At 39.7% G+C, this 26,800-nt stretch overlaps 1 protein-coding gene across 3 annotated transcripts in view; it reads right to left on the bottom strand.

The window, feature by feature from the left end:
• WDFY2 (WD repeat and FYVE domain containing 2) overlaps positions 1-26,800 on the bottom strand; it is a 179,064-nt gene that overhangs the window by 85,037 nt on the left and 67,227 nt on the right. For all 3 annotated transcript variants that reach the window (XM_059143771.1, XM_059143770.1, XM_059143772.1), the window contains exons 2-3: positions 17,214-17,281; positions 4,659-4,732 (exon numbers count right to left, since the gene is read on the bottom strand). In XM_059143771.1, coding sequence (XP_058999754.1) covers positions 4,659-4,732; positions 17,214-17,281 — 142 coding nt within the window. The remainder of the gene's footprint in view (positions 1-4,658; positions 4,733-17,213; positions 17,282-26,800) is intronic.

Below are 26,800 nucleotides of genomic sequence, written 5' to 3'. Positions count from 1 at the left end.
GACATTTCCTCACCAATTATCCTCTCTCAACACCTGTGGTGTATCCTCTTCTGTGGTGCTGGAGGGAGAGCTGCCTAGTTGGGGACCCAGCTCCTTCAAATGTCAACTACTCATCCTGGGCCAGGACCCCAGACACCTTGTATATTTAACAGTCCACTTCTCAGACTAGTTCATTTCTCTCCAAACACTTCTTGCCCTCTCCTTAACACCATGCTCTCTTCCCCTATGCCATTCACTTTGCCTGAAACACCTTACCTTCTTATCTTCAGCCAGCGAAATCCTAGCCCATCTTCTAAACCCAGCTCACAGCCTGTCTCCACGGGGCTGACCTGGACCATTACGTCCCACGCTCCCCTGCCCCCACTGTCCCATCAGCATTGCGCTCACTGGTGTAATGCTGCTGGGGCTGTTATTTTTTTTTTTTTTTTTTTTTACTCTGTGTTACTTATTTCACAAATTCATGCTCCCCTTTCCCCCCAACTGAGTAAGCTTTCTGAGACCAGGAGCCATATGTTAGAATCGAAATATTTTGCACATTGTTGATGTTTTAGATTTATTTGTTGGTTGGCTAGAATACATGATATACTGTGATAGAAAATTTCGGAGACCTGGGTGGGTCAGTCACTTAGCATCTACCTTTGGCTCAAGTCTCAATCCCAGGGTCCTGGGACCGACCAGTGTCCAGCTTCCAGCTCAGCATGGAGTCTGCCCCTCCCCCTTGCTCATGCTCTCACTGGCTTGCTCTCTCCCACAAATGAATAAATTAAAAACAAAAATCTTTAAAAAATAAAAGGGGCGCCTGGGTGGCTTAGTCGTTAAGTATCCACCCAGCTCAGGTCATGATCCTGGGGTCCTGGGGTAGAGCCCTACGTTGGGCTCCCAGCTTGGCAGGAAGTCTGCTTCTCCCTCTCCCACCACCCTGCTTCTGTTCCTTCTCTCACTGTGTCTATGTCAAATAAATAAATTTTAAAAAGAAACTTTAAAAAAATGTATTTTAAAAATGGAAAGGAAAGGAAAAGGAAAAGGAAAAGAAAGGAAAGGGCGCCTGGGTGGCTCAGTCAGTTAAGCATCTACCTTTGGCTCTGGTCATGGTCCCAGGGTCTTGGGATCAAGCCCTGCATCGGGCTTCCCTCTCCCTCTGCCTCTTCCCTCTGCTCATGCTTTGTTGCAAATAAATAATAAATAAATAAAATTTTAAAAAAGAAAATTTCTAAGTCCTACTTTAGCATGAATAGCAGTCTGCACAGTATGAGTGACTTCTTTGACATTTAAACAGATGACATTTTGGAAAACTCAAGATGAATTAAACTATTGGGCATAATGTTTTCCACTGCAGAAGTTACTCCTATTGTGACAAATATTTTGAATGGCAACAGAATTATGCAAATAAACTATCTCAGAATTCAAGCAGGTACTTAGTACAGCCAGCTCTACTAAATAATAATAGCATTGGTACTTTATTCAGCAACTCATCTAACATATTATTCACTGAGTCCCTAATTTGTACAAGGAACCCTACTACGATGAGTAAGGAATGGGCCAACTCCTCAACACTTAACACTTTAATGGAGGAGACAGACTTAAAAACTTTTTATAAAACAAGTTAAATGAGCAATATAATACAGCTAACCCATGGAGTAATGTGTGTGATTCATTTCAGTTGGAAGGGCTGAGGAACCATCCAACAAAACAAAAACCAAAGCACGAAAAGGGAGATGACGTTCGAACAAGGTGATGAGAGAGAATTGGGACTCTGTACACCAAGATGGCAGAAAGGGGATCAGGGTTCTAAGACTAGCAAGAGTGAAATGTACAGACATGAAAACACACCCTCACCCCCTCTAGCTTCTCTGAATAGGTGATCTAACTTGCTACTTCAGGAGAAACTGAAAAGGTCATTCCGCTCCTGCATCTCACAACTGCCTCAGCCTTTCTCTATCTCAACAGTTTCTCCACTCTTCTCCAAAGCTAAATTCTCCGAGTTGCTCAGGAACCCCCTGCTGCTTGTCTACCGTCTCATCTTGCTGCAGCGCTCACCCTCCCTCTCCTTCCTTTTGCAGACAAGTTTTTGAAACCATAGTCTGTACTGGCTGTCTACACTTCATCTCTAATTCATTTCAGTTATGTAAGGTTAACTGTCTCTTCCATCTTTTTCATTCAGCAGAATAAAGAGACACGAGGACTAACATTCTGATGTCCTCCTTTCTTTTTTTTTTTTTAAATAAGTTCACCATCCCCTCCCCCAAAATTTAACTAGTTACTTCTTTTTAAAGTTTATTTGCTATACTCAGGGAACAGAGAATGAGCAGTCTCTGCATAGCATTTCTCAGGTCCGGAAAGCTGAGACTTTGTGTAAGTATTCCTAACCCCAGTGAGAACGTGGAACCTTAAACAAGCCCTTCTCTCCGTGTGTCTTTCCTAAATCAGCTCTTCACAGTTCTTCAAATGAGAATACAGTGTCTACAACTCATCCGCTTTGACAATATAAAACAGGTTCTTTTAAGGAAATTATGTCATAGAAGCTGGGTTCTTAATCTTTTCTAGGAGATCAGGGTAAGGTAAGGCTTGGGATATCCACACAGTATGGCTACACCAAAAGCATCCCAAGCTAGCCCCCCTGATTTATGTTCCACTTCTCTGGCAGTTTCATTCACTAAACAAATAATGGCTAAGTTGGTCTCTCCTCTTATACACATTAAATAGCCAGAATGCTCCATAACTTACTTTGGTCACCTTTCTCGCCTTTAAAGCCAAATTTATCAGCACCAATGAACCACCTACACTGATTTCAAAAAATGCGAAGATTCACCCATATGTTATATACACTTAAGTCTTTTCATGGAGTGAGTGAGTGTTACATATACAGTGAGTGTTACATATACTATTCCACGAACTGTTGGGACAATATATAGAACTTAGCTCATCTTTTCAGATTTCCTTTGCAGTGAACCTCAGTTCACTGAACAATCCAGTTACCCCCCTTCATTTTTCAAAAATAAATTTATCCCACACAGACCCCACTTTTTAAAAATAACTCTCCTCAAACCAGATGAAGGTCCGTATCATTTACTTCTCTGCTGTCCTCCTACAGGACAGAGTTTACACACCTCCCAACTGCACTGGACATTATAGAAATTCCATAAATATTTGTCAACAGGCAGATACATATTTAATAATACTGTTAAAATTTCCATTAAGAGTTACCAAACAGGGGCGCCTGGGTGGCTCAGTGGGTTAAGCCGCTGCCTTCGGCTCAGGTCATGATCTCAGGATCCTGGGATCGAGTCCCGCATCGGGCTCTCTGCTCAGCAGGGAGCCTGCTTCCTCCTCTCTCTCTCTGCCTGCCTCTCTGCCTACTTGTAATCTCTCTCTGTCAAATAAATAAATAAATCTTTAAAAAAAAAAAAAAAAAAAAAAAAAGAGTTACCAAACAAATGTTTTGACTAAAGACCAAATGAAAAATTCCAAGCCCACCTCTTCAGACCCCTTGTAAGAATCAGGTTATGATTACAGATGGAAATCCACGTTCCATATGTCTAAATATTTAAAAGTTATATATCAAGTTAAACTATTAAATAAAATATGGTCACTTCCTCAAATCTTAACAAATATACCTTCAACCACCTGGAGGTACTGGAAGGAATTTATAATTTCTAGACTCCTTGAAGTTCCACAATACAGTACATGCCGACAGACTTTAAGCTGTTTGGGGTCAGGAAAATTCAAGTCAGGTACTCAGAACATGGGGGTAGGTGGCGTGAGAGCCTAAGCTGGGCATACGCCCTGGACTTCTTAGGGTCCTTCATCCTCTAGGGAAATGTGGCCAGGCAGAACAGGATCCTTTAATTCACAAGTCCCAAAGCAGGGCCTCTCTTGTCAGGACTGCAGGCAATAATGCATAATTTACCAAAATGGAGAATCTGCCAGATCAATCTTGTTGCACTTAGTTAAAACAGTAGCTGAAACTAAACATATTTTTTTAAAAATGTTTAAGTTAAGAAGTAAAACCTGAAACTCCCAATCCCTAATCACTTCAGTTCCCTCAAGATCTACAGTTAAAAAAAAAAAAAAAAAAAAAAAAAAAGCCTAACATTTATCTGACTCTACCCTAAGCCTAATGTAGATTCTGTGATTTTTTTTTTTTTTAACAAATTCATACAATTTACAGGACTCTCTTCACAGCTAGAGGGAGTTAAGACAAGAAGGAGCAGAAGAAGAGGGAAAGGAAAAAAACATCAAGTATCAGAGAGCAGACATGCTGGTCTGAGAAGACATTTCCCTTGTGTTCTGTCACTTTTCTGAGGAAGCACATGATGCCATGATTAACCATCTTATCACAGCCTCGAGTATCCCTGAGTGCTCTCACTAACACACAGATTCACAGGGTTCACTCAGGGGCCTCGTAAAGCTCCCATTCTAGCCACTGGGTCCATGGGAAGGCAAGCTGAATCTTGTCAACATTTAAACGGAGACTGATATCAGCTCTCCCTACACTTCACCATAATCTGCTGCACTGCAATTTCCACTTCACTCAGCAAGAAAACTAATTTGTTCATTTGAAAAAAACAACAAATAAATCATTCTCATCATAATACATATACACGTATTCCACAGGAAGGGAAGTATTTCAATTGGAAATCTTATTTATGTGTACTTACTGAGATTGTACCATTGTCTAGACCTATGGACAGTCTTCTTGTTTCCGGGTTAAAAGACATGCATGAACATGGAGCTGAAAGAAATGAACATGTTGATGAAATTAACAAAATGATGACTCTCATCGATTCAGGAGTGACTAACTAGCTAAGAGTGTGCGGCTATTTTTTTCCCCACTATTTCCTGAAAAACAGTTCATTTAATGCCCACTCACCAAAAAATAAAAACAGTAATCTTACAACCAACCCCTAGTTTTTTCAGTTATCCTTTTAATGAATATAACAAGTAAGATTATCTCAAACTGGACTAGTTCCAAGGCGCTTGGTCTCAGCTGTTTCGTCAGTATGGAATCAGAATTTGCTTCACTAGATTAACAATATTTTGCGCTGTGTATTCCTTCTGCCCTCGATCTATCTCTTCCACTCAAACCCCATCTTTATTAGAAACAACCTATCTTTTCTCAACTAGGGAAAAAATAAAAAGAAAGATCTTATAATTCCATCCTCCCCTCACATACACACACTAGTATAAAAATCTGGTTTTTGATTCCGAATTGTTTTGGGGCATGTGGACTAACAGAACAGGTCTTTTACTCTCAGCCTTGAAGACTGCTGAGTGAAAAAGACGGAGGATCTGTCTTGTTTAGGGGAACCAGCTGGACACAGAGCCAGGCTCCATAGGAAAGAAATCAAGTCTGGGTAGGGCCTCCCTGTTCTGCAAAATTGGCTACTACCTGAGTATACCTGAGAAGTAAACTAAGCATAACCTGAAGCCAGTGTGGGCAAGAAGTGCTTATTGAGCAGATAGCTTCCCCATCCCTGCCTTCCCTATTGCCACCGGCTCGTAAGAATGGGGCCTGTTGACAATTTACGTTACACTGAAATAGTTGTTCTAAAAACAAGTCCAACACAATTTTTAAATTTCTCTTCCGCCCTCACAGTAGCCCCGTACATGACAAAGTGCTCATCATCATAATCAGAATCAGCCTCAGCCAGCCTTACTCCTACTTTCCAGTTATGATTAGATGTCTTACTCAAAGTCACACAGGAATAAAGAAGTTAGAGAAGGTTCAAAGACTTCATTCAAACACGCAGTCCTATTTTGAAATACCCTACTTAGATTACCTCTAAACTATAAAAGAATTTCAAGTTCTACTAAGAGAGCCACTGCATAACAGATCACTTAGTAGCATTTTTAAATTCTCTATAAAAGGACCCTGAACAACAAAAAAGATCTTTCAAACCACATGAAGTATCTGCTTTTTTCTAATTTTCAATCGTGATATATTCAGAAAATGGAAACACAAAGAATAACTCCCCCCTCCCCCACACTTCTACCAGAACAGCAGAATATCTTCACCCTGATCAGCCACAAAATTAAACTGGATTCCCAAAAGGACACTGCTGCAAAAAGTAGTCAAATGATATTTAATGCGCTGCCCTAAGGAAGTCATTCTTTCTCGCCTATAGCCCATCAATTATGTCGGCACAATTTCTAGGCAGGTTTTAAGATGCAAGGTCTCATAAGCCTGTAACATGTATTCAGAATTAAAATCTAACGATTTCGTGGAAAATGACCATGTTAGCTGAAAAGAACAAAAGAAAAAATACATTGTGATTACAACTACATAAAGTACACAGTCACCTAAAAACATACGTGGAGAAATGGAACTGTTTTTGTGTTCAGGTGACAAGATTATTACTGTATTAGCCTTATTCTTTTGCTATTCCTGTTAAAAGTTTTAAATATCTTATGGTGTATTAAGATATAAGCATGAGCCTATGAAGCAAAACCCCAAAGGGCTACAAACTGGTCAAGAATAACTTTATCATTTAGCTGCCTGACTGACCATATAAAAAAGTCTCTTCTGTGTGATTTCCTCCAAAGTTCATATCTGCTTATGTAATAGTTAGAAAACAAACTGCTCTCCGAATGTGACTTAAATGACTTTTTTACAACACTGCGTAGGCTACCCTGACATCTACACTGCTATTTCTTTCTTTCTGGATTTCTTCGCCCTTTTACTAGATTTCCTATTATTCTTTCAACAAAAATGCAGAATGCTTACTGCGTTCTGGGCATGTGATATAATGATAGATAAGGAATTACAGCTGTCATCAAGGAATTTATAGATTGTGGCCCCAACCGTGTACAGGAACTAGAAGACTCATCCCAATGTCACCATTATAGTCCAAATCACTTTACGTTTACAGGAAGAAAACATCACCAGAACTCAAAAGGAAGAGACCTTTCCCAGAGAATCCCATAAACAAATGAAATTTACTTTAGAAATCCTGTTGTTCTAGAACACATATAATTGAACCCAAGACGGTTCTAGACAGGGCACTGCCAGAGCTAAAGGGCATTAGCTTCCAGCTGCCCCCAAAAACAAAGCCACCCCTCCAATGGAGCATTATTGGTAAAACACCAAGCAAATCCGTGTGAGTGCGTGTGTGCGTGCGTGTATGTTGTGTGTGTGTGTGTGTGTGTGTAGCAAAAGACTTTTGGTAGGTGAGCCTTCTGATGCTCCTCAAACCATTTCCCAACTGTGACACTCTCACAGGAATAGGCCCTGGGCTGGTTACCCATAGGCCCTGGCAGGGCCAAGGAGGCAGGGAGTGGACTGAAGAGAATATCAATGCCCGTGTCTGTTGTTACAGTAAATGACTTTCCTTTTGGGAAATGGGGGAATAGAGAGATTGACAAGAGAGAGCCTTCCAACTTCAACTCACCAGAAATTAACAAAAAAAGCAGTGTGTGAAAGACTAGTCTCATGGCCCATACAAAATGGGCTCCTATCCATGGAAGAAAATATCAAAGGAGAAAAACTGTCTGGGAAGGATAATAAGTCACAGTAAATTAATGGTAATTCTGGCCAAATGGTAAAAGGGGTCCCTCAGCAGGAAGGGTAGGGAAAAAAAAATAAAATAAAATGTGATTTAAGCCACAATATTTGTAGCTACATTGCAAAAACGTGATGTTTCACAAGTTAAGAATTCAGCTTTAAATGATATAATACTAATAGTTCCTAGGTCAATAAAGAATTGCTCCATCTGATGGCTAAAAGTTGAGGTGAGAGATGAAATGGCTGAGAGCTTTCTATTCTCCCATCTTGCAGGGCTTTTTCCAAAGACTCGGTGAAATGGCTGACCAGACCCATAAAATGACAATACAGCTCCTCCACTGACTTTCTCCTTCAAAGCTGCATCCTTGAACTCGAGATGAAATAAATACAGCATGATACAAAACCTGAAGATATATTTATTTCCCCCACCTTTAACTGTTTTCCCCACAAGAAAGGATAACCACACCTGGTAAGCTTTGTGGGGCAACCCCCATTTGCCAAGGCCTCCCACATATACCATCTGTATGGAGTTTGCCTGGGACTGTTCCTACACAAACCCAGTAACTGAAATTCAAGGCCTTGCCACTAGTCTTGCTGATGTTATACCATTAGGTTCCCATTTTTTCCCCAACGTGTCTATTAAAACCTAAGAAAAACAATGCCCATGGTTTATTCCTCAATAAAATAGTACAAGAACTCATTTCTTTCTTTTTTTTTTTTTAAGATTTTATTTATTTATTTGACAGACAAAGATCACAAGTAGGCAGAGAAGCAGAGAGAGAGGAGAGGAAGCAGGCTCCAAGCATGCCCGATGTGAGGCTCGATCCCAGGACACTGAGATCATGACCTGAGCCGAAGGCAGAGGCTTTAAACCACTGAGCCACCCGTCCACCCCAAGAACTCATTTCTATGCTATCTGATTAAGACTGGCCCTTTCTCTTTTCTGTTTCAGACTGAGGATAGCCAAAAGAAGTTATTTGGCAAAATTTCTGAAAGATACTAAAAGGCACAAATAAGATGGAAAAGAAATTTGTGGAGGTCTATGAGTAATGAAAAATAATAGTCTCTTATGTAAGTATCAGGACTTCAGACCTTGATGGCCTGTCAAAATCTTATTTTAAAAATTAAATGATTTCATAACATTGAGAATTTTTTAAAATGAAATCTTTATAGTTTTAGGCAGGTATTCAGCATAAGATTTAGGGAAAACTGAAATAAAGAGAAGGCCCAGTCTGCGTATTTATATTAATGACCATTTAATTTGAAAGGAGAAAAGCCTAGGAGATATAAGCCCCAAAGAACTGGAACTCAAGAGACTGACATCAACCTCAACAGAGTTAGTGATTAAATGGATTACAGAGAAATTGGCTACTTGTATTTCTAATACTTCTATCCATCAAGTGGTCTCAAAAAAAAAAAAGATTATATATATAAAAAATATATATGGCTCTTGCTTAAAAAAAAAAAAGTTGAGAAGGCATTCTCAAAATACACTTATGGGGGGGAGTTAACTAATTTCTGTTATTTATACCTATAATTCTTTTCATTTTATGACTGATTTATTTTCTGTCCTTTGCTTATTGGTTGGATTTTACTCAAACACAAGTTTCACTAAAACTGTGGATTGAAATCCACACTGACTGCTTTACAATGGTAAAGGCATTACTAATCCTCATGGGATGTTCTAGTGGTCTCTTTAAAACTAAGCCAACAACGGTACTTCCATGAACAAAACTTCAGGTATTAAAGGAATCCTGATCAAGTTGAATATGAGGATCCTACAATAAGAGGACTTCAAGGAGCCTGGGTGGCTCTGTCGACACTGGCCTTTGGCGCAGGTCATGATCTGGGACTGACCCCCACATCAGGTTCCCTGCTCAGCAAGAAATCTGTTTCTCCCTCTCCCTCTGCCCCTCCCCTCCACTCATATTCTCTCCCTCTCAAATAAACAAATAAAATCTTTAAAAAACTTCAAGGAGCACCCTACTACCACACAATAAATATTTAATTCACGGACACTATGTCATTCAGTCCTGTTTATCACAAGACAATATTTATTAGGTTTACAATATTTAACCCATGTTTTACTAAGAACACTTATATTTAAGACTTCAGTTGCCCAGCATTAAAAATCATTTTCCATTTCAAGCAAATATTTTATGCACTCTACTAAAACTAACCACTTGTTTCCTTTTAATTTAGTCTGAGTAATATCAGCAAAATTATAGTGAATTAGGAGTGGTCATTTTTTCTCCCAGACAGGTTTTAAGTTACAGCTACAAGTTTAAGATCTAAGTTCAAAAAAATTTTTTTTAAACTCTGTCATATGAAAATCAAACAAGAATATGCTAAATAAATGCTGTAATTATTCAGATTAGTTGATAATCCATTATTTTTACCTTGGATAATTCATGTTTTCATTTAATTAAAAATCAGAAGTTCCTTGGGCATATTTTCTTCTTAGTAAATACAGAATTAAAAGATCATATTACATAACTCTTTTTGAAAATGTTGATAGCAAAAACAGTGAATTGTTTTTACATATGGTTCCCTAACAAAACCTATACCAAAAGAAACCAACAAAAGAACAATATACTTCACAACTAGGAACCAAGGAGTTATTTGAAATAAGATATAAAATAATAAAATGAGCATTTCCCAATTATACCCATATCCCTTAGTCTGCCAAGAAAAGTCTCTCAATTGAGTTAAAGATGTTGTCTATAAGTCACCAAAACAATCACCACCTTATAAAAACAGAAATGCCAAATTCATTATTTTAAATAGTTTTTACTACTAATCTATCCACATGAATTTCCCCCAAAACTTCAATAAATCCAGTAGAAGAGAGATAGGAAAACACACAAACCAGTTCCACCAATTGTCTTAAATTACACAAAGTTCTCCTTTGACCTTGGAAAATTCAACACTTGCAATTTACATACAAAATGACCCATTTCCAACCCAGGTATACAGTACGTGAACATATTACTCATTTCAATTTTCACATTATCTGTTGCTGTAGAACTAAAGGAAAAGGAAATCAATCTAGCCACAACCTCACATATTGGTCAGTCTTTTCCTAATCCCCCTTGGGTACAGATTAGCTATAGTCTATATTGTTAAAGCATCATGAACCTGAAAATACTTTATAAATTACTTATTTAATGTAACTCACAACCAAAATATTTTTGCAAATTTGAGATCAAAGGAAATGGGACAGTTTATTCATCAGGCTCCAGAGCAGGGAAAATGCAAAGGATTTGCCTGAAATGACTCAGCAAACTGGCAGCAAAAATGAAAATCCAATTCTAGTTTCCCACCCAGGCACAGGTTCCAACATAAAAGCTATTTTGAAAACTCCCATCTTAAAAAATACATATTTTGGGGTGAATTTCATGTAAACAGTAAGCCTATGTCCAAACTTCATCTCTCTGTCTTAACTAAGATAATTTAATGCATTCCCTACCTCATTTCACAAGGAATTTGAAATGACTTAAAAAGCAGACACAATGAGGGGCGCCTGGGTGGCTCAGTCAGTTGGGCATCTGCCTTTGGCTCAGGTCATGATCCCAGGGTCCTGGGATCGAGCACCACATTGGGATCCTTGCTTGGCAAGGAAAATGCTTCCCCCTCTCCCTCTGCCTGCCACTCTGCCTGCTTGTGCTCTCTGTTAAATAAATAAAATCTTAAAAAAAAAAAAAAAGGCATCACAATGAAACCAAAGAATAGAAATAAGCAAAATGTCACGACTAAAGACAATATGTGTAAGAACAAGAAAAAAAAAAAAAAGAAGAAGAACAGAAAGAAAATGAGAATAAAGATCTGTTGGCAAACACAATAGGTTCCATGTTTTACAATGATCCATAAGGGCTATGAACCAGGTCCCTAGAGCTGTCCCCCCAACCTTTTTCACCTCACATACAGAAAACTAGATCTGAACAGCCACTGGAGTCAACGGAGGAGATCTGCAGGGCCCCGATGACTGGATTTCCTGCCCAGCTCCGAAGATCAGCTCTCAGGGTCTGCAATCCGCTTTGATCATCCCAGCACCTGATGCGGCACATGGGCTGGTTAAGTTCTGCCTTAGAGAAAGCAAGGGGCTTCTGGCCCCCTCAGCGCTTCCTCAGAGGCACGCTGAGCACTATGGTCGACAATTACTTCAAAAACAGCCATAAAGCATCTCGTATATGCAACACCTCGGTCCAAGCAGAGGACGCAATGAAGACAGGCATTCCCACAGAGGGCTAACCCAAAGTGGGAAGACTGTGCCAATGAGCCATCACACAGCATGGCCACCATACAGCCCTCCATAAGCAGTCTTTCTTTCAAACAGGCTTTTTGATAAAAACCAGGAAGCAGTGGTTCAAAATTTCACTTTTCAGTGAGGACTCGAGTTCCTATACATTAAAAGTTAGCCAAGCAAATTGTCAAGCTGCCGGCCTGTGTGAAAAACTGAAGGGGTCCCAAGTACAAAGCTCCAGATGGGGCAAATGCCAACTCAACCACACCAAGGCAGAGAAAAACACAGGTCATTTTATTGCTGTGTTAGGTGCGCCTCTGATCTGCACTTTATCTTTGAAAAACCATCTTCTGTTCTGCTTTAGGGACAAATTCATAAACACCGAGGAGCCAAAGTAAATACCACCTGCTTGCCCCGCCAACCACAGAACCCACAGAGATTTTCCAACTGTCCGGCACACCCTCAGTCCTAGGGCTCCGGGCCTCTTAACCTCCCAGTCACCACATCCTTGGCAGCCAAGCTGCTTCACCTATTCCCATGCCCATGGGGGAAAGCTGGCAGTAAAGGCCCAGACATGATACCCAATACTTTAATACAATAAGCAAGATCTCGAACACCTGCCTCCCTGGCTCCTGCTGGAGATTTCTCTCCTCCATCTCTTTGTTTGACCCATGAATGGCAAACCGAGTTTAAAAAGCAAATCTAAAATAATTCAACCATGAAAAAGGAAATGCCTATGCTTTTCATATTTTGTTTTGTTTTGTTTCTTCCCTCTGCAGAGACCTGGTGGTTGAAATGGTACCTATTAGAAGCCTGGAACAAATAATCGTTTATGGCTACAACTGAAACCTCAACTCTATACCCTCAGAAAGGCCCCTCTCTGGTTTCCAAGCTCCAAGAGGTCCCAGTTGGGTACATCGTTAACTTGACCTTCTCACAGGCAATAATAAGCAGCTAGCACACGACGTACATCAAGAAGATACGATTTTTCAAAGAATATTAGGTAAGAAAATGCTCTCATTTCTCAGTCACCCGTAAAAATTGGCACACAGGAAATTACAAAACAAGTCATCAGTCACCCCAAATTCTCTATAGGCAGCAGGGTTTAAAATGGGGCTTTCTTCAGGGAACCTTTGTGACCATGTTCCTATGACGCCTGTTTCCCATTATATCACTCAGCACACAGCGTGAGTGGTGTTTATTTTAAGTTTGCCTTCCTCACCGAGACTATACACACCATGAAGACAGGAACCATATGCCCTACTTAACCACTATACCCTTGGGACACTGCACGGTGTTGAGTATGGAAGAAACTTTTAAAATCTGTTGTATGAACTGTCCAAAGAAATTAAACAGGATCAATATCTCTTTCTGCTTTTCTTTACTTGCTCTCACTCTTCCCAGTCTATTTTCAGCTCAACAGCACAGTGGCATCAATTGGGACATGGCTCTGTCTTTTCTCTTTAAAGTTCATAGAGATCCCAGAGAAACTGAACAGGCAGGAATTGGGAGGTATACAATCATGGCTAGGCCATGTCAGAAACTTGCAGTTGGGAGGCAGAGAAACCCACTGGAGGGAATGTTAGCACTCTTGGACATATCTCTTGAATTCAAAGGCAAAAGCAGAGCCAGCTTCTGGAGATCAGGAGGAGGAGGGGGAGGACAAAAACCTTCAGGCATCACCTGTTTTGCTTTCTTTCCCTCTGGAGCCAAGTGGTCCTTTCTCTCTGATTCCTACTTCCTTTTAAGGGGATCAGTTTTCCCTTGTTCTGTATGCACTCAAATACCTCACAGCTATAAGGTTTACATGTTCCCAGCTCACGGGACCAGCTGAGGCTGACACGAGAATTTCCTACTCCAAATTCTAAATTCTGGGAAAATCAGGTTGGCTCGGGAGCAAACAGCCTTCACCAGGCAAGTCTGGTCTCTCCTGATTCCCTCTTAAAGGGGAAGCGGGAGCTTCTCAGAAAACACAGGGTAGGAGGACACACCCCCAAAGCAGATGTGTTTTTGATCATGGTGTGTCTGTTTCTTATTCTTTTGTCTACCACACCCTAAATTCATCCAGCCTTCTCACACCTATCCTTTCAGACTCACTCCCAACATCATACTCAGCCTTCACCGTTCATCCCTTTCCATCTAATGCCTTGTGCTTCCTCCCGCTCCGGGAAACTCCAAATTCTTCTCAATGCTACAAAACACTACTATCCTATGCAGAACACGACAAATGCTACCTTAAAAGGTATGTTAATAAACAGATAAATAAATAAGCCATATATTACATGTACAAGGTATTTTCTTTATGGTCTCTTCTGGATTTGGAATACTGCTTATTTTATACCACCATAAACTCACCATATGGTCCTCTCTGCCTTGTGATGTCCATGACATAGCCTCTAGATATACTCTATCTTTCTACTTATTTTGTAAATACCACATAATCATTACTTAAGGATAAGACTAAGTAATCTCTTAACAAAACAGGTTTCTTTCTTTTTTTTTTTTTTTTTAAGATTTTATTTATTTATTTGACAGAGAGAAAAAGAGGGAATACAAGTAGGCAGAGCAGTCTGCAGAGGGAGAAGGAGAAGCAGGCTCCCTGCAATGTGCGGCTGGATCCCAGGACCCTGGAATCATGAACTGAGCCGAAGGCAGATGCTTAACCGACGGAGCCACCCCAGCGCCCCATAACACCTTTCAACAGAAAGAAATGCAAAACAAGTCTTTGGAAACTCAAAGTTATTTCAAGTTTTCTAACTGTCCAAAAATATAGCATAATTCCTTATGCAACAAGATACTACCTCTCTCAAGTTAAACAAAACTGACTCTTGCTCAAAGATTAGCTACTGTGTTTTCTAAGTACATTCAACTCCTAGGAACATAGAAGCCAATTTCTGATCAATTGTGAAGAATATAGCCTTTTGGTTTTTTTACCTCTCTGTGGTAGTGGTAGCCATCCAACAATAAAAGATTATGGAAAACACCTTGACCATATGCACCTTATTCATTTGCAACCCATGGCAACTAGCTCAGCGGGCCTGCATACAGCAGGTATGCAATAAATGTTTGATCCACTAGAATGTGTACTTATAATGTATACTTATATCCATTATTTACAAATTAATAGCTTATATGCATGAGGCTTTCTCTATGTTCATATAAATATGTGTAAATAGATCAGCATGTTGACTATAATGCTAGAAGACAGTCTTCTCAAACATTACATTCAGATCACCTAAGGATCTTATTAAAAATGCAGATTTTGATTCAGTAGGTCTAGCATGAAACCCAATATCTGCATTGCCAGTAAGTTCTCAGGTGACCCTAATGCAGCTGGCCAAAACACATTTTAATAGCAAAGCGATACCTTTTTCACTCCCTTCAGTAGAAGGCCATTGGCAAAATATGCAAATAATTCAAGGGTTCTCCTCACAACTGTGTTTAAGCCCTAGGAAAATGTCCACTAATGATCTCAGGCACTCTTCTTTAATATCAGACTCAAGTCTGCAGTAAGTATTTATATACTGAGCACTTCTGCCTGGGGGAGGAGCTACAGCAGCCTGTAGTTATTCACACAGCTTCATAAATTATAAAAACCCAACTAGAGGCTTCTCTGTATTCTCAGTGACATTCAAATAAAGAGAACGTCAGAAAATGACAGCAAAATGTGTCTGGATGTGCACATGGGGAAGGGGGCAGAGAAGCAATGGCTCAGGATGCTGTGTCCCCATGAGAGTCCTATTCATGTTCATCGCAAGAAGATTCCTTGCTCACCATCCCCGAGTTCTTATCATTCTGCCAAGGTCTGACCCCTCTGTCTTCATGGTCATGGGAGTGACAGCTCTCCAGAGCTGACTACAGACCTTCCACACGTCCTCTAGTCGGATACCATGTCAAGTTTGATGAAAAAATGAGACCACGGATAAGACTGGTTACATCACTCAAAAATCAGGAAAAGCAGTCCATCAGAGAATCCCTTTCCTTTTCCTTTTACCTGAGCCCTCATCACTGCCACAGCCTAAAGAGAAAGTTCACCCAGGCCTTTTGCTATAGAATGCCCGTCTGCTGGTGGCACAACAGGTCAAGAGCCAATATAAAAATCACAAGAACTTTCTTCTTCCCTAATGCAGGACTGACCACTTGGGTGAGCTTCTTGGTTATCATTTACTTACTATAAAATTCTGAAGGCATGCAAAACCTCAAAGATAATTTGAAAATCACAGAAAGTGATCATATCCTTAATAATTCATTTGTTCATCAACAAGCAAAATTGCTGTTTCTGTTATCACAGAATTCTCTTGCCAGGGGCATAAACTTAATCATATCTACAATTTAGCCTGCATTTATTTTGGCTGTACCCTGTTGCATGTATTTCCCAAACCAGGGTACTCCTATCAAGGGGAAGAGGTACACAGTGAAGCAAGCCAGAGTAAGCGGGCCCAGACAACAAACCCGAAGAGGGACTTTGCTAGGGTTTCAATTTCAATTAAGATGTGAAGGAAGGGGAGTGAGGGAAATGTTTACTAATATAACTAATAATGAATGTACATAATTATCTTATACTCAAACATGGAACAGGAAACCCAAACTTCATTAATTTTTAATAATAAAACATCAGACTAAAAAGAAATTTCCTATTTTGGGAAGCCAGCTCTTCTCTCCCTATAGGAGAACCTCTGCCAGCACACCAATCTAAGAATCAGTAGTATGTGTTTTTTTTTAATATATTTAAAAGATTAGCTATTTATCAGTACAAGGACATTTCTCACATAAGAGCTTGAGGAAATGAGACTAACCTCCAATTAGAATGTTTCAATCTTTTTTATTATTATTATTTTTTCATTTGACAGACAGATCACAAATAGGCAGAGAGGTAGGCAGAAAGAGAGAGGAGGAAGCAGGCTCCCCACTGAGCAGAGAGCCCGATGCAGGGCTCCATCCCAAGACCCTGGGACCATGACCTGAGCCGAACACAGAGGCTTTAACCCACTGAGCCACCCAGGTACCCCTAGAATGTTTCAATCTTAAGCAAATCCTTGTGAGAACTAAATCCTCAATGCCGACTGTCTTGTATTTGAATGAATAACATAACAATAACGCAAGAACAAACTTACTTCACAAATGTTATCACCGGGTAAAATTTTAAATGCTGAAGGAAGTACTTCATGAAAAAATTAAACAAAAAGTTGGAAAAGAAGGAGACAGCTGTAATCAGAGAGCCTGTGTGCTGCAGTCCTTCTTCCATTAATCTTATTCAGAAACTATGAATATATATAGTCAACGTCAAAATAATTTTCTTATTTTACATACTGAGAGAGAAAATGATTGAATATGGTACTTTCCATTATAATGATAATCCCAATCCTCAGATATCCCTACTCAAGAAGAAAATACAAAGAAGACACTCTGGAAGGGAAGGGGAGGTGAGGCCCATGTTTGAATTTTAAACACAGAGATCCAGATACTTACCAGGCATCACTTGATATATGCTTGGCCAATACTGTCCACTGTCTCTCTTTAGCCATACACGAACAGTCCTGCAAAAGAAAAACAATACGTGTGTTAAATCACAGTGTTTTTAGTCATGAGAAAATGGTGACAGAAACCAAACCTCTTAACTTTAACTATGTTATGTCTTGATTAAATATGTTACATATATTTATATAGACAGATAGATCTTAATTATAAATACTTATAAATAAATAATAGATAAATAATACAAACACCACATAAATATATATTTATAAATATAAATATTTATAGATATAACAAAATAAATATATATTTATAAGTAACTAAATATATTTACTTATCTATAACTATATACGTGCATACCACTTATGCCTCTCCATAGATCCTATGTTCCTTAAATTTAAGGCTTGTGCACACTTAGAATTACATGACTCTTGAAGTATTATCCTCACATGTCTGTATACACACATGCAATAGTGAAAGTGTTTGAAAATTACTATTTTTATTGTTGTTCTGCCTGTCCAAGTTTGTTACTTTTGCCTTAGTCTGCTGAAAGCATTCAATCTGTCTGGGGAGTTATTAGGTTTTACTAGTAAAGGAAGTGTGAAGAGATGAAATGAAGCATCTGACATACACAGAAGGGTTACACAGTAAATCCATAGTCTCACAGGCCAGGCCACGTCTTGACAGAAGGTTTTTCCAGATATGGTCAGGTAACAAACTTTGAGACTCAGATTCCTGAGCTAGAAGCTGGCCAGTGGGGCTGGATGGAACGTGGAAATCCGGCAGCAAAGGCTGTGAATGAAGTTCCGGGCCAGCAGTCAGATACAGACATGGCAGAGATCCAGAGGAGCTCAGAAAGAAGGTGCCAGAGAGAAAATAAAGCAGTCAGAGAGTACTACTAGGTTCTCACTAACCAGAAAGGCCCACCATGAGTTAGTTACACCAGCCATGACAGCATCTGCACAGGCCAACAAGGCAAACACATCTAGAAGGTAACAGAACATTCTTCTAGAGACCAGAGGCAGTAGGAGAAATCAAACCAAGAGAAATAAGCAGTTCTCTACTGGTGGGAGATCCCACATACCACACCATTCACTCCACACACTTAAATCATCCCAGGCTAAAAAGCAAACAAAGACTGAGAATATTTATCTCACACTATTTAAGTCAATGTATTAGACTAAGTTTTAAATTGTATTGGATTTTTCAAAAAAATAAAAAAAATTATAAATTGTATTGGATTTTCCCCGTTATCAATGGGTCTCCTATACGGAGTACTAGGAGAAAAACTAGACCAAATACAGATACAATAAAGAAATACCATTTTCTGCCCACAGCCACAAGACACAATATAGTGATATACAGTGACATGATTACATATACACGCAAAAATTCCATCTTCTGGTTCAACTATCCTAGTTTATAGGATGGACAGATATAATTGCAAACAATTTGTAAAAAGTAATTCCATACATATACTATTTATATACATAGTGCTACACTTATTTTTTTTAGAATATGCTGGTATGACATTTTAATATGGACATTGTTATCTCAACAAAAATAAATACAGGTGACATCACAGAGAAAGGTACAGTAGGAAGCTCCAGGAACCAGTCCCTATACCAAATTAGCTACTGAGCCAGTGTCAGAATCACTATTTTAGAACTCTGAAGTCTAGTTAGGCACTTGCAGCATCTAAAAATCACAAATATGTGGGAATCAAACAACATAACCTTAAACAACCGAAGATCAAAGAAAAACCACTATGAAAATCAGAATGTATTTTGAAATGGATGAAAACAAAGACACAACATAATAAAATCAGTGAGGGGAAGTGAAAGCAGTACTCAGAGGGTAACTGATAGTAAATGCCTATATTAAAATAGAAGAAAGACCTCAAATCAACAAACTTACTTTACACTTTATGGTACTAAAAGCACAAAAGCACACAAACCCAAAGCCAGCAGATAAAAGTACATAATAAAGATTAGAACAGAAAAAAAACAAAAGAGATTAAAAACCAAAGACAGTATCAGTGAAACTAAAATGTGGTTCTTTGAAAAGTTCACCAAAATTAAGCTTCAGCTAAACTAATTACAAAAAAAAAAGAGAATGTAAATAATTGAAATCAGAAATAAAGTGGGAGTATTACTACTTAAAAGAAATGAATTATAATACTATGAACAACTGTACGTCAGTAAACTTTATAATCTAGATTAAATGGAAAAAACACCCAGAAACACACAATCTACCAAAACTAACTCAAAAAGAAATAATCTCAACAGGCCTAAAACAATTCAAGAGATAGAATCAGTAATCATAAATAATAGTGCAGGACCAGATGGCTTCACTGAATTCACTAAATTCAATCAAACTCTTAAAGAATGAACAACCTTCCAAAAAATAAAGAGGAAGGACTATTTACTTTCTAACATTTTATGAGGCCAGCATTATCTTATACCAAAGTCAAAGATACCACAAGAAAATAACAGTCCCGGGGTGCCTGGGTGGCTCAGTGGGTTAAAGCCTCTGCCTTCGGCTCAGGTCATGATCCCAGGGTCCTAGGATCGAGCCCCGCATCGGGCTCTCTGTTCGGCAGGGAACCTGCTTCCCTTCCTCTCTCTCTGACTGCCTCTCTGCCTACTTGTGATCTCTGTCAAATGAATAAATAAAATCTTCAAAAAAAAAAAAAAAGAAAGAAAGAAAGAAAATAACAATCCCATATCCCTTATCAATACAGATAAAAAAAATCCTCAACAAAATTCTAGCAAACCAAATCAAACAGCACACTGAAAGTATTACATGCTATGACCAAGTGCAATCTGTCAGAGGAATACAAGGGCGGTTCAACATAAAAATGTCAATCAGTGTAATGTAGCACATTAACAGGATGACGGGGGCAAAGAAAACACAGATGATTATTTCAGCAAACACAAAAGCACATGACAAAATCCAACAACCTTTCATGATAAATAACACTCAGCAAACAAGGAGTGAAAGGAAGTTTTCTCAACCTGATAAAAGATATTCTTTAAAAACTCACAGCTAACATTATACTCAATGGTAAAGACTGAAAGCTTTCTCCCTAAAATCAAGTACAAGACAAAGATGCCCACTTCCACCACTGCTTTTCAACATTACTAGAACTCCTGGTCAGAGTAATTAGGCAAACAGAAGAAATGTAAGGCATCCAATTTGGAAAGGAAGAAGTAAAACTATCTGTATTTGCAAAGGATATGATTCTACATACAAAAAATCCCCCAAATCCACAAAAGCACTACTAAAGCTCATAAACAAATTAAGCAAAATTGCGTGGTACAAAAATCAATACACAAAAATTAGTTGTGTTTCTATACACCAGCAACAAGAATTGTGAAAAGAAAATTAAGAGAAAAATTCCATTTATAATAGCATCCAAAAGAATAAAACCCCTAGAAATATATTTAACCAAGGAAGTGAAGGCCTTGCACAGTGACAACTACAAACACTGCTGAAAGAAATTAAAGAAGACACAATGGGATTGGGAAGGTATCCCATGTTCATCAACTAGAAGAGCGGATATTAATACAACACTCCCCAAAGCAATCTACAGACTGAATGCAATCCCCCTCAGAACTCCAACAGCTTTTACTGTGGACATGGAAACATCAATCTTCAAATCTATGTGGAATGGCAAAAAGCCCCAAATAGCCACAACAATATTGGAAAGAAAAACAGAAGTTGGAGGCCTCCCAATTCCTTATTTCAGAACTTACTACAAAGTTTCAGTAATCAAAACAGCATAGTATTATTAGCAGAAGCATAGATGTGAATCAACAGAGCAGAGCTGAGAGTCCAGGTATAGGTGCAAACAAACACCTACGAACCATAAATTTTTGATGAGGGTGTCAAGACACTTCAACAGGAAAAGAATAATCTCTTCAACAGATGGTACTAAAACAACTAGATAACCACATTCAGAGAAATGAAGTCGGACCCCAACTTCACATACAAAAACTAGGGATGGATTAATGACCTGAATATCAAAGCTGAAACTAAAAACTATTAAAGGAGAACACAGAGGCACATCTTCATGACCTTGACTTCAACAATGGACTCTTGAATTGGACATGACAGCCTGAGCACAAAAAATAAATAAATAAATTAGACCTCATAAAAATTCAAAACTTTTATGTAACAGAGACATCATCAAGAATGGGAGGACAAGCTACAGAATGGGAGAAAACGTTTGCAAATCATATAGATGATGGAGGATTTAGTGCCCATACTATGTAAGGAACTCAAATGACAAGCAACCCAATTAAAGGGTGGACAAAGGGCTTTAGTGGACATTTTCCCAAAGATTAACAAGTAGCCAAAAAAACACATGAAAAGATAATTTGACATCACTGGTCAACAGGGAATGCAAATCAAAGCCACAGTAAGATACCATTTCCCACTCACTAGGAAGGCCTATAATAATTTTTTTATGGAAGTTAAGTGTTCTAGAGGCTATAGTGAATAGGAACACTCATACATTCCTCAAAGAAATGTAAAATGATGCAACCACTGTTCAAACTAGTTTGACAGTTCCTCCAAAAAACCAGCAAACCGGGACGCCTGGGTGGCTCAGTTGGTTAAGCGGCTGCCTTCGGCTCAGGTCATGATCCCAGCGTCCTGGGATCGAGTCCCACATCGGGCTCCTTGCTCCTCAGGGAGCCTGCTTCTCCCTCTGACTCTTCCTTCCACTCTGTCTGCCTGTGCTCGCTCTCATTCACTCTCTCTCTGACAAATAAATAAATAAAACCTTTAAAAAAAAAAAAACAGCAAATCATATGACCCACTAATTCCACTCCTAGGTATGTGCTCAGAAGAACTGAAAACAGGTATGCAAACATATGTGTTCATGTATGTTCCTAACAGTACAATTCTTGCCATTTGCTACAACATGGATGAAGAGGATAATGCTAGGTGAAATAAGTCAGTCAGAGAGACAAATACCATATGATTTCACTCATGTGGAATTCAAGAAATAACAGACTTTTTTTTTTTAAAGATTTTATTTATTTATTTGACAGAGAGACGGATCACAAATAGGCAGAGGCAGGCAGAGAGAGAGGGAGAAGCAGGCTTCCCGCTGAGCAGAGAGGCCGACGCAGGGCTCGATCCCAGGACCCTGAGACCGTGACCTGAGCCAAAAGCAGAGGCTTAACCCACTGAGCCACCCAGGCACCCCAAGAAATAACAGACTTTTAAAGATAGAGCACGGGTGCCTGGGTGGCTCAGTGAGTTAAGCCACTGCCTTCGGCTCAGGTCATGATCTCAGGGTCCTGGGATCAAGTCCCGCATCGGACTCTCTGCTCAGCAGGGAGCCTGCTTCCCTTCCTCTCTCTCTGTCTGCCTCTTGCCTACTTGTGATCTCTCTCTCTCTGTCAAATAAATAACAAATAAAATCTTAAAAAAAAAATTTTTTTTTTAAATTTAAAGATAGAGCACAAACTGGTGGTCGCCAGAGGGGAGGTAGGTGGGGGATGGGTGAAATAGGTAAAGGGTGATTAAGAGTACACTTATCACAGTGAGCACAGAGTAATGTACAGAACTGCCGAATCACCACATTGCGCCCCTGAAATTAATAGAACACTGTATGTTACCTACACTGGAATCTTAAAAAGTAATACATTTTTTTATAAAGAAAAAAAGTGACAGCACAATTCACAATAGCCAATAGGTATAAACAACCCTAATATCATTGGCAGATGAATGGACAAACAAGTTGTATATATATAAAATAATATAATATCGTCCATGAAAAGGAATGGAGTACTGACACATCCTAAACTTGCTTAAACCTCAGAAACATTACAATAAGTAAAAGCAGCCAGACAAAAAAAGTCACATACTGTTTGATTCTTTTAAATGAAATGTCCAGAACAGACAAATCCATAGGAAGAGAAGATGAGAGGTTGTCAGGGATGGGGGGGGGGGCAAGGGGAGTAATTACTCAGTGGGTAATGGTGTGTTCTTCTGGGGTGATGACAAAGTTTTGAAACTAAAGATAGCTGGTGGGTACACCACACTGTGCACGCACTAAATGCCACTGAATTGCACATTTTAAAGTGGTTCGCTCTAGGTCATGTGAATTTCACCCCAAAAGACATTTAAGAAGAACAAGCAATAAAGATTTTGCCTGGAGTTGAGGCAACCACCTTCGCTCATGAGACAACAAGCTTGAGGACAGAAGGGGACAACTGAGGTCCACAGGGTTGAAGGCAGAAAGGGCCTGGCCTCAATAGTACCCCTGAGCTAGCAACCCTTAGAGTAACTGCAGACTTGCTTGTGAGATGATTTCCTCTATTTCTACCTGAAGCCACTGTCGAAGGATTTTGTTACTGGGATCAGAATACATGTTAACGGACAGAGATGAAGGAAAGGAATGTCCTTCTTCAGGTTTGGGGTCTGTCCAAGTACATGACAGTGCTGTCGTTCAGAGATGGGGAACAATGGAAAAGGGCAGGACTCGGTGAGAATCATGAGCTCAATTTTGAACATTTAAATTAGAGGTGTCTTGGGACGCCTGGGTGGCTCAGTTGGTTAAGTGGCTGCCTTCGGCTCAGGCCATGATCCCAGCGTCCTGGGATCAAGTCCCACATCGGTCTCCTTGCTTGGCGGGGAGCCTGCTTCTCCCTCTGCCTCTGCCTGCCTCTCTGTCTGCCTGTGCTCACTCGCTCTCTCTCCCTCTCTCTCTCCGACAAATAAATAAATAAAATCTTAAAAAAAATAAAAAATTAGAGGTGTCTTTGAGTTAGCCAGGAGTTCCTAGTTCATGGAAAAGGAGACTTATAATCAGAACCTATGGCAGAAAGTTGTTGTGAAGATTAAATGTAAGCTTCTTTTTGTTTTCGAAGATTTATTGATTATTTGAGAGAGAGAGAGATTGACTGTGCACATGAGTCGGGGAGCAGGCAGAGGGGGAGAGAATCTCAAGCAGACTTCCCAGTGGGCATGGAGCCTGATGTCGGACTCAACCTCATGACCCTGAGATCATGACCTGAGCTGAAATCAGGAGTTGGTCGCTCAACCCCGACTGAGCCACCTGGGCACCCTGAAATGAAAGGTACCTGATATACAGCAAGTACTCAACAAGTAATTGTCAACAATTATTATTATTGTCACTATTATCACTATTTTTTTAAAAAAACACATGAATTCACCATTGCTTGGGAGAGTACAAGATCCAAAGCCTTTCTGGCTTTGCCGACATATGGAAAATTTGAATCCTTAATGTAAGGGATTTTTCGCTCAGTTTACAAAGATGTCCTGTACATTATTCACCTGTCCCTTTATCCATTTCTTTCACATGTACTGAGAATCTGCTATGTGCCAGGCACTGTGCAGGAGCTCCGTGTGCACAGACATGGAAACATCATTACAACCGCGAATGATAAGGGCTACAAGGGATTTTGAATCCACATAAGGCAATGTAGGAAAGGTATATAATCCACGTGGAGAAGGGTGGCAGGCTGACCCTGGAGGGACGATGTTACCTATTATCCCATTTACTTCCTTCACTGCACTGGCCACAGCCTCTTATTTGCTTTACCCACTGACAAACATGCTTATTATCTGAAAAACAAAAATAAGAAAATAGCATGATAATAAAGAACATTCTTTTATTGCTCACTGCTATCTACCCAGAGGCTGCCAGAGGGCATCGCACATGGCAAATACATGCTAAATACATGGTGGGTGAATGCAGATAGGCTAGTCCAATTCGGCAGAGACTGCTGGTCGTCTACACTAGACTCATTCTCCTCTTCTTCCTTAGCAGCTGTTATCGTGACTTGAGAGGGAAGAGCAGAGCCCAAAGGCCAATAAATAGAAGACAACGGACCGCAAGCTAGACAGGATGCTTGGCAGAGATGATTTGCTATGGATACTACTACAAGGGAACAAAAAGAAGTCTACTGGGCTTCGCAGGGGACTGTCTTGCCCACAGAATTCTGAACGTGGCCTCCCGACAATCCCAACAATTATCGATCTCGTGTCACCAACGAGGTCTCTGAGGTGCAGAGAGCCCCCAGGTCATGCAAAACCACAGTGTGAACCCAGGCAGTATCTAGCCTCCAAGACTGCTCCTCTCAAGCACCACGCTATGCAGAACTCTTCCCACAGGGGTGGGGTGGGGGGGCAGGACAGGAAGACAGAACAGAGCAAGCTGCGTTTTCAACGTACTGAGTTTAAAATAGCTATAGAGGTGGACCAGCTTCTTCTGTGGGGATGAGAGCTGAAGGGAGCAACTAAACCGGGAGTGGCCAGGCTGTGACACTACTGAGTTGTTAGTACAATCAATGCTCCTGGCCTTGCAGATGCATAAATTATAAGGTTACACAGATGTGTATGTATATATGTATGTACACATAAATATTTAAATAATAGTGGTCCAAAAATTTCAGTAAAAAAGGTACATAACAATACAGCTAATAAAGGTCTGCTTTAAGATTTTTTTAAAAGGATTTTATTCATTTATTTCAGAGATCTAGTGACAGAGAAAGAGAATGAGCATAGACAGCAGCAGAAGGAGAGGGACAAGCAAGCTCCCCACTGAGCAGGGAGCCTGAGGTGGGGCTCGATCCCAGGATGCTGGGATCAGGACCTGAGCCAAAGGCAGACGCTTAACAGACTGAGCCACCCAGGAGCCCCTGTTTTAAGATTTTTTAAAATAGCTATATAGGTCAAAAGGGTGCAGGCTAATATTAGTTTTAACTTTAATAAAAGTGACAAGCATTTTTACAGAAACAACAGCCCCCAAAACACGCTGCATATACATTTATTCCTTACAATAGTTCTATGAAACAAATCATCCTTTATTTTATTATTTTTTAAAGATTTTATTTATTTGTTTGATAGAGAAAGTGAGAGAGCACAAGCAGGGGAAACAGTGGGGAGACAGAGGGAGAACCAGACTCCCTGTCCAGCACAGAGTGTAATACAGGGCTCCGTCCCAGGACCCTGGGATCATGACCTGAGCCAAAGGCAGATGCCTAACCATCTGAGCCACGTAGACACCCCCCAAATCGTCCTTTAGAGATGAGAAGGGGGGATGCCTGGTTGGCTCAGTTGGTTAAGCCACTGCCTTCGGCTCAGGTCATGATCCCAGCATCCTCGGATCAAGTCCCACATTGGGCTCCTTGCTCAGCAGGGAGCCTGCTTCTCCCTCTGTCTGCTACTCTGCCTGTGCTCGCGCGCTCTCTCTCTCTCTGACAAATAAATAAATAAAATCTTTTTAAAAATAAAAAATAAAAAAAAAATAGAGGTGAGAAGGCCCAGAGAATTTAAACAATTTGCCTGAACCACTAACCTGCAGTTATTTTAAATTCTGTACTTTCTTCACTAAACATATCGCCTTCCTTATACCAACATGTATTAAGAGCAACTAATAAATTTTATAATTAAAAATAAAATTACATAAAAGTATTTGCTCCCTTATCTTTAGAGGTATATTAACAGTTTAAAAAAGAAAAAGAAAAAAAAAAAGAAACTACATCCTAGAGGTCAAAAGTAAAATCTGGACAGCTAGGAATTTCCTAGATGAATGTAAA

The sequence above is a fragment of the Mustela lutreola genome, chromosome 13, assembly GCF_030435805.1.
Source record: "Mustela lutreola isolate mMusLut2 chromosome 13, mMusLut2.pri, whole genome shotgun sequence".
NCBI lineage: Eukaryota > Metazoa > Chordata > Mammalia > Carnivora > Mustelidae > Mustela > Mustela lutreola.
This window is presented reverse-complemented; position numbering and strand designations above follow the sequence as displayed.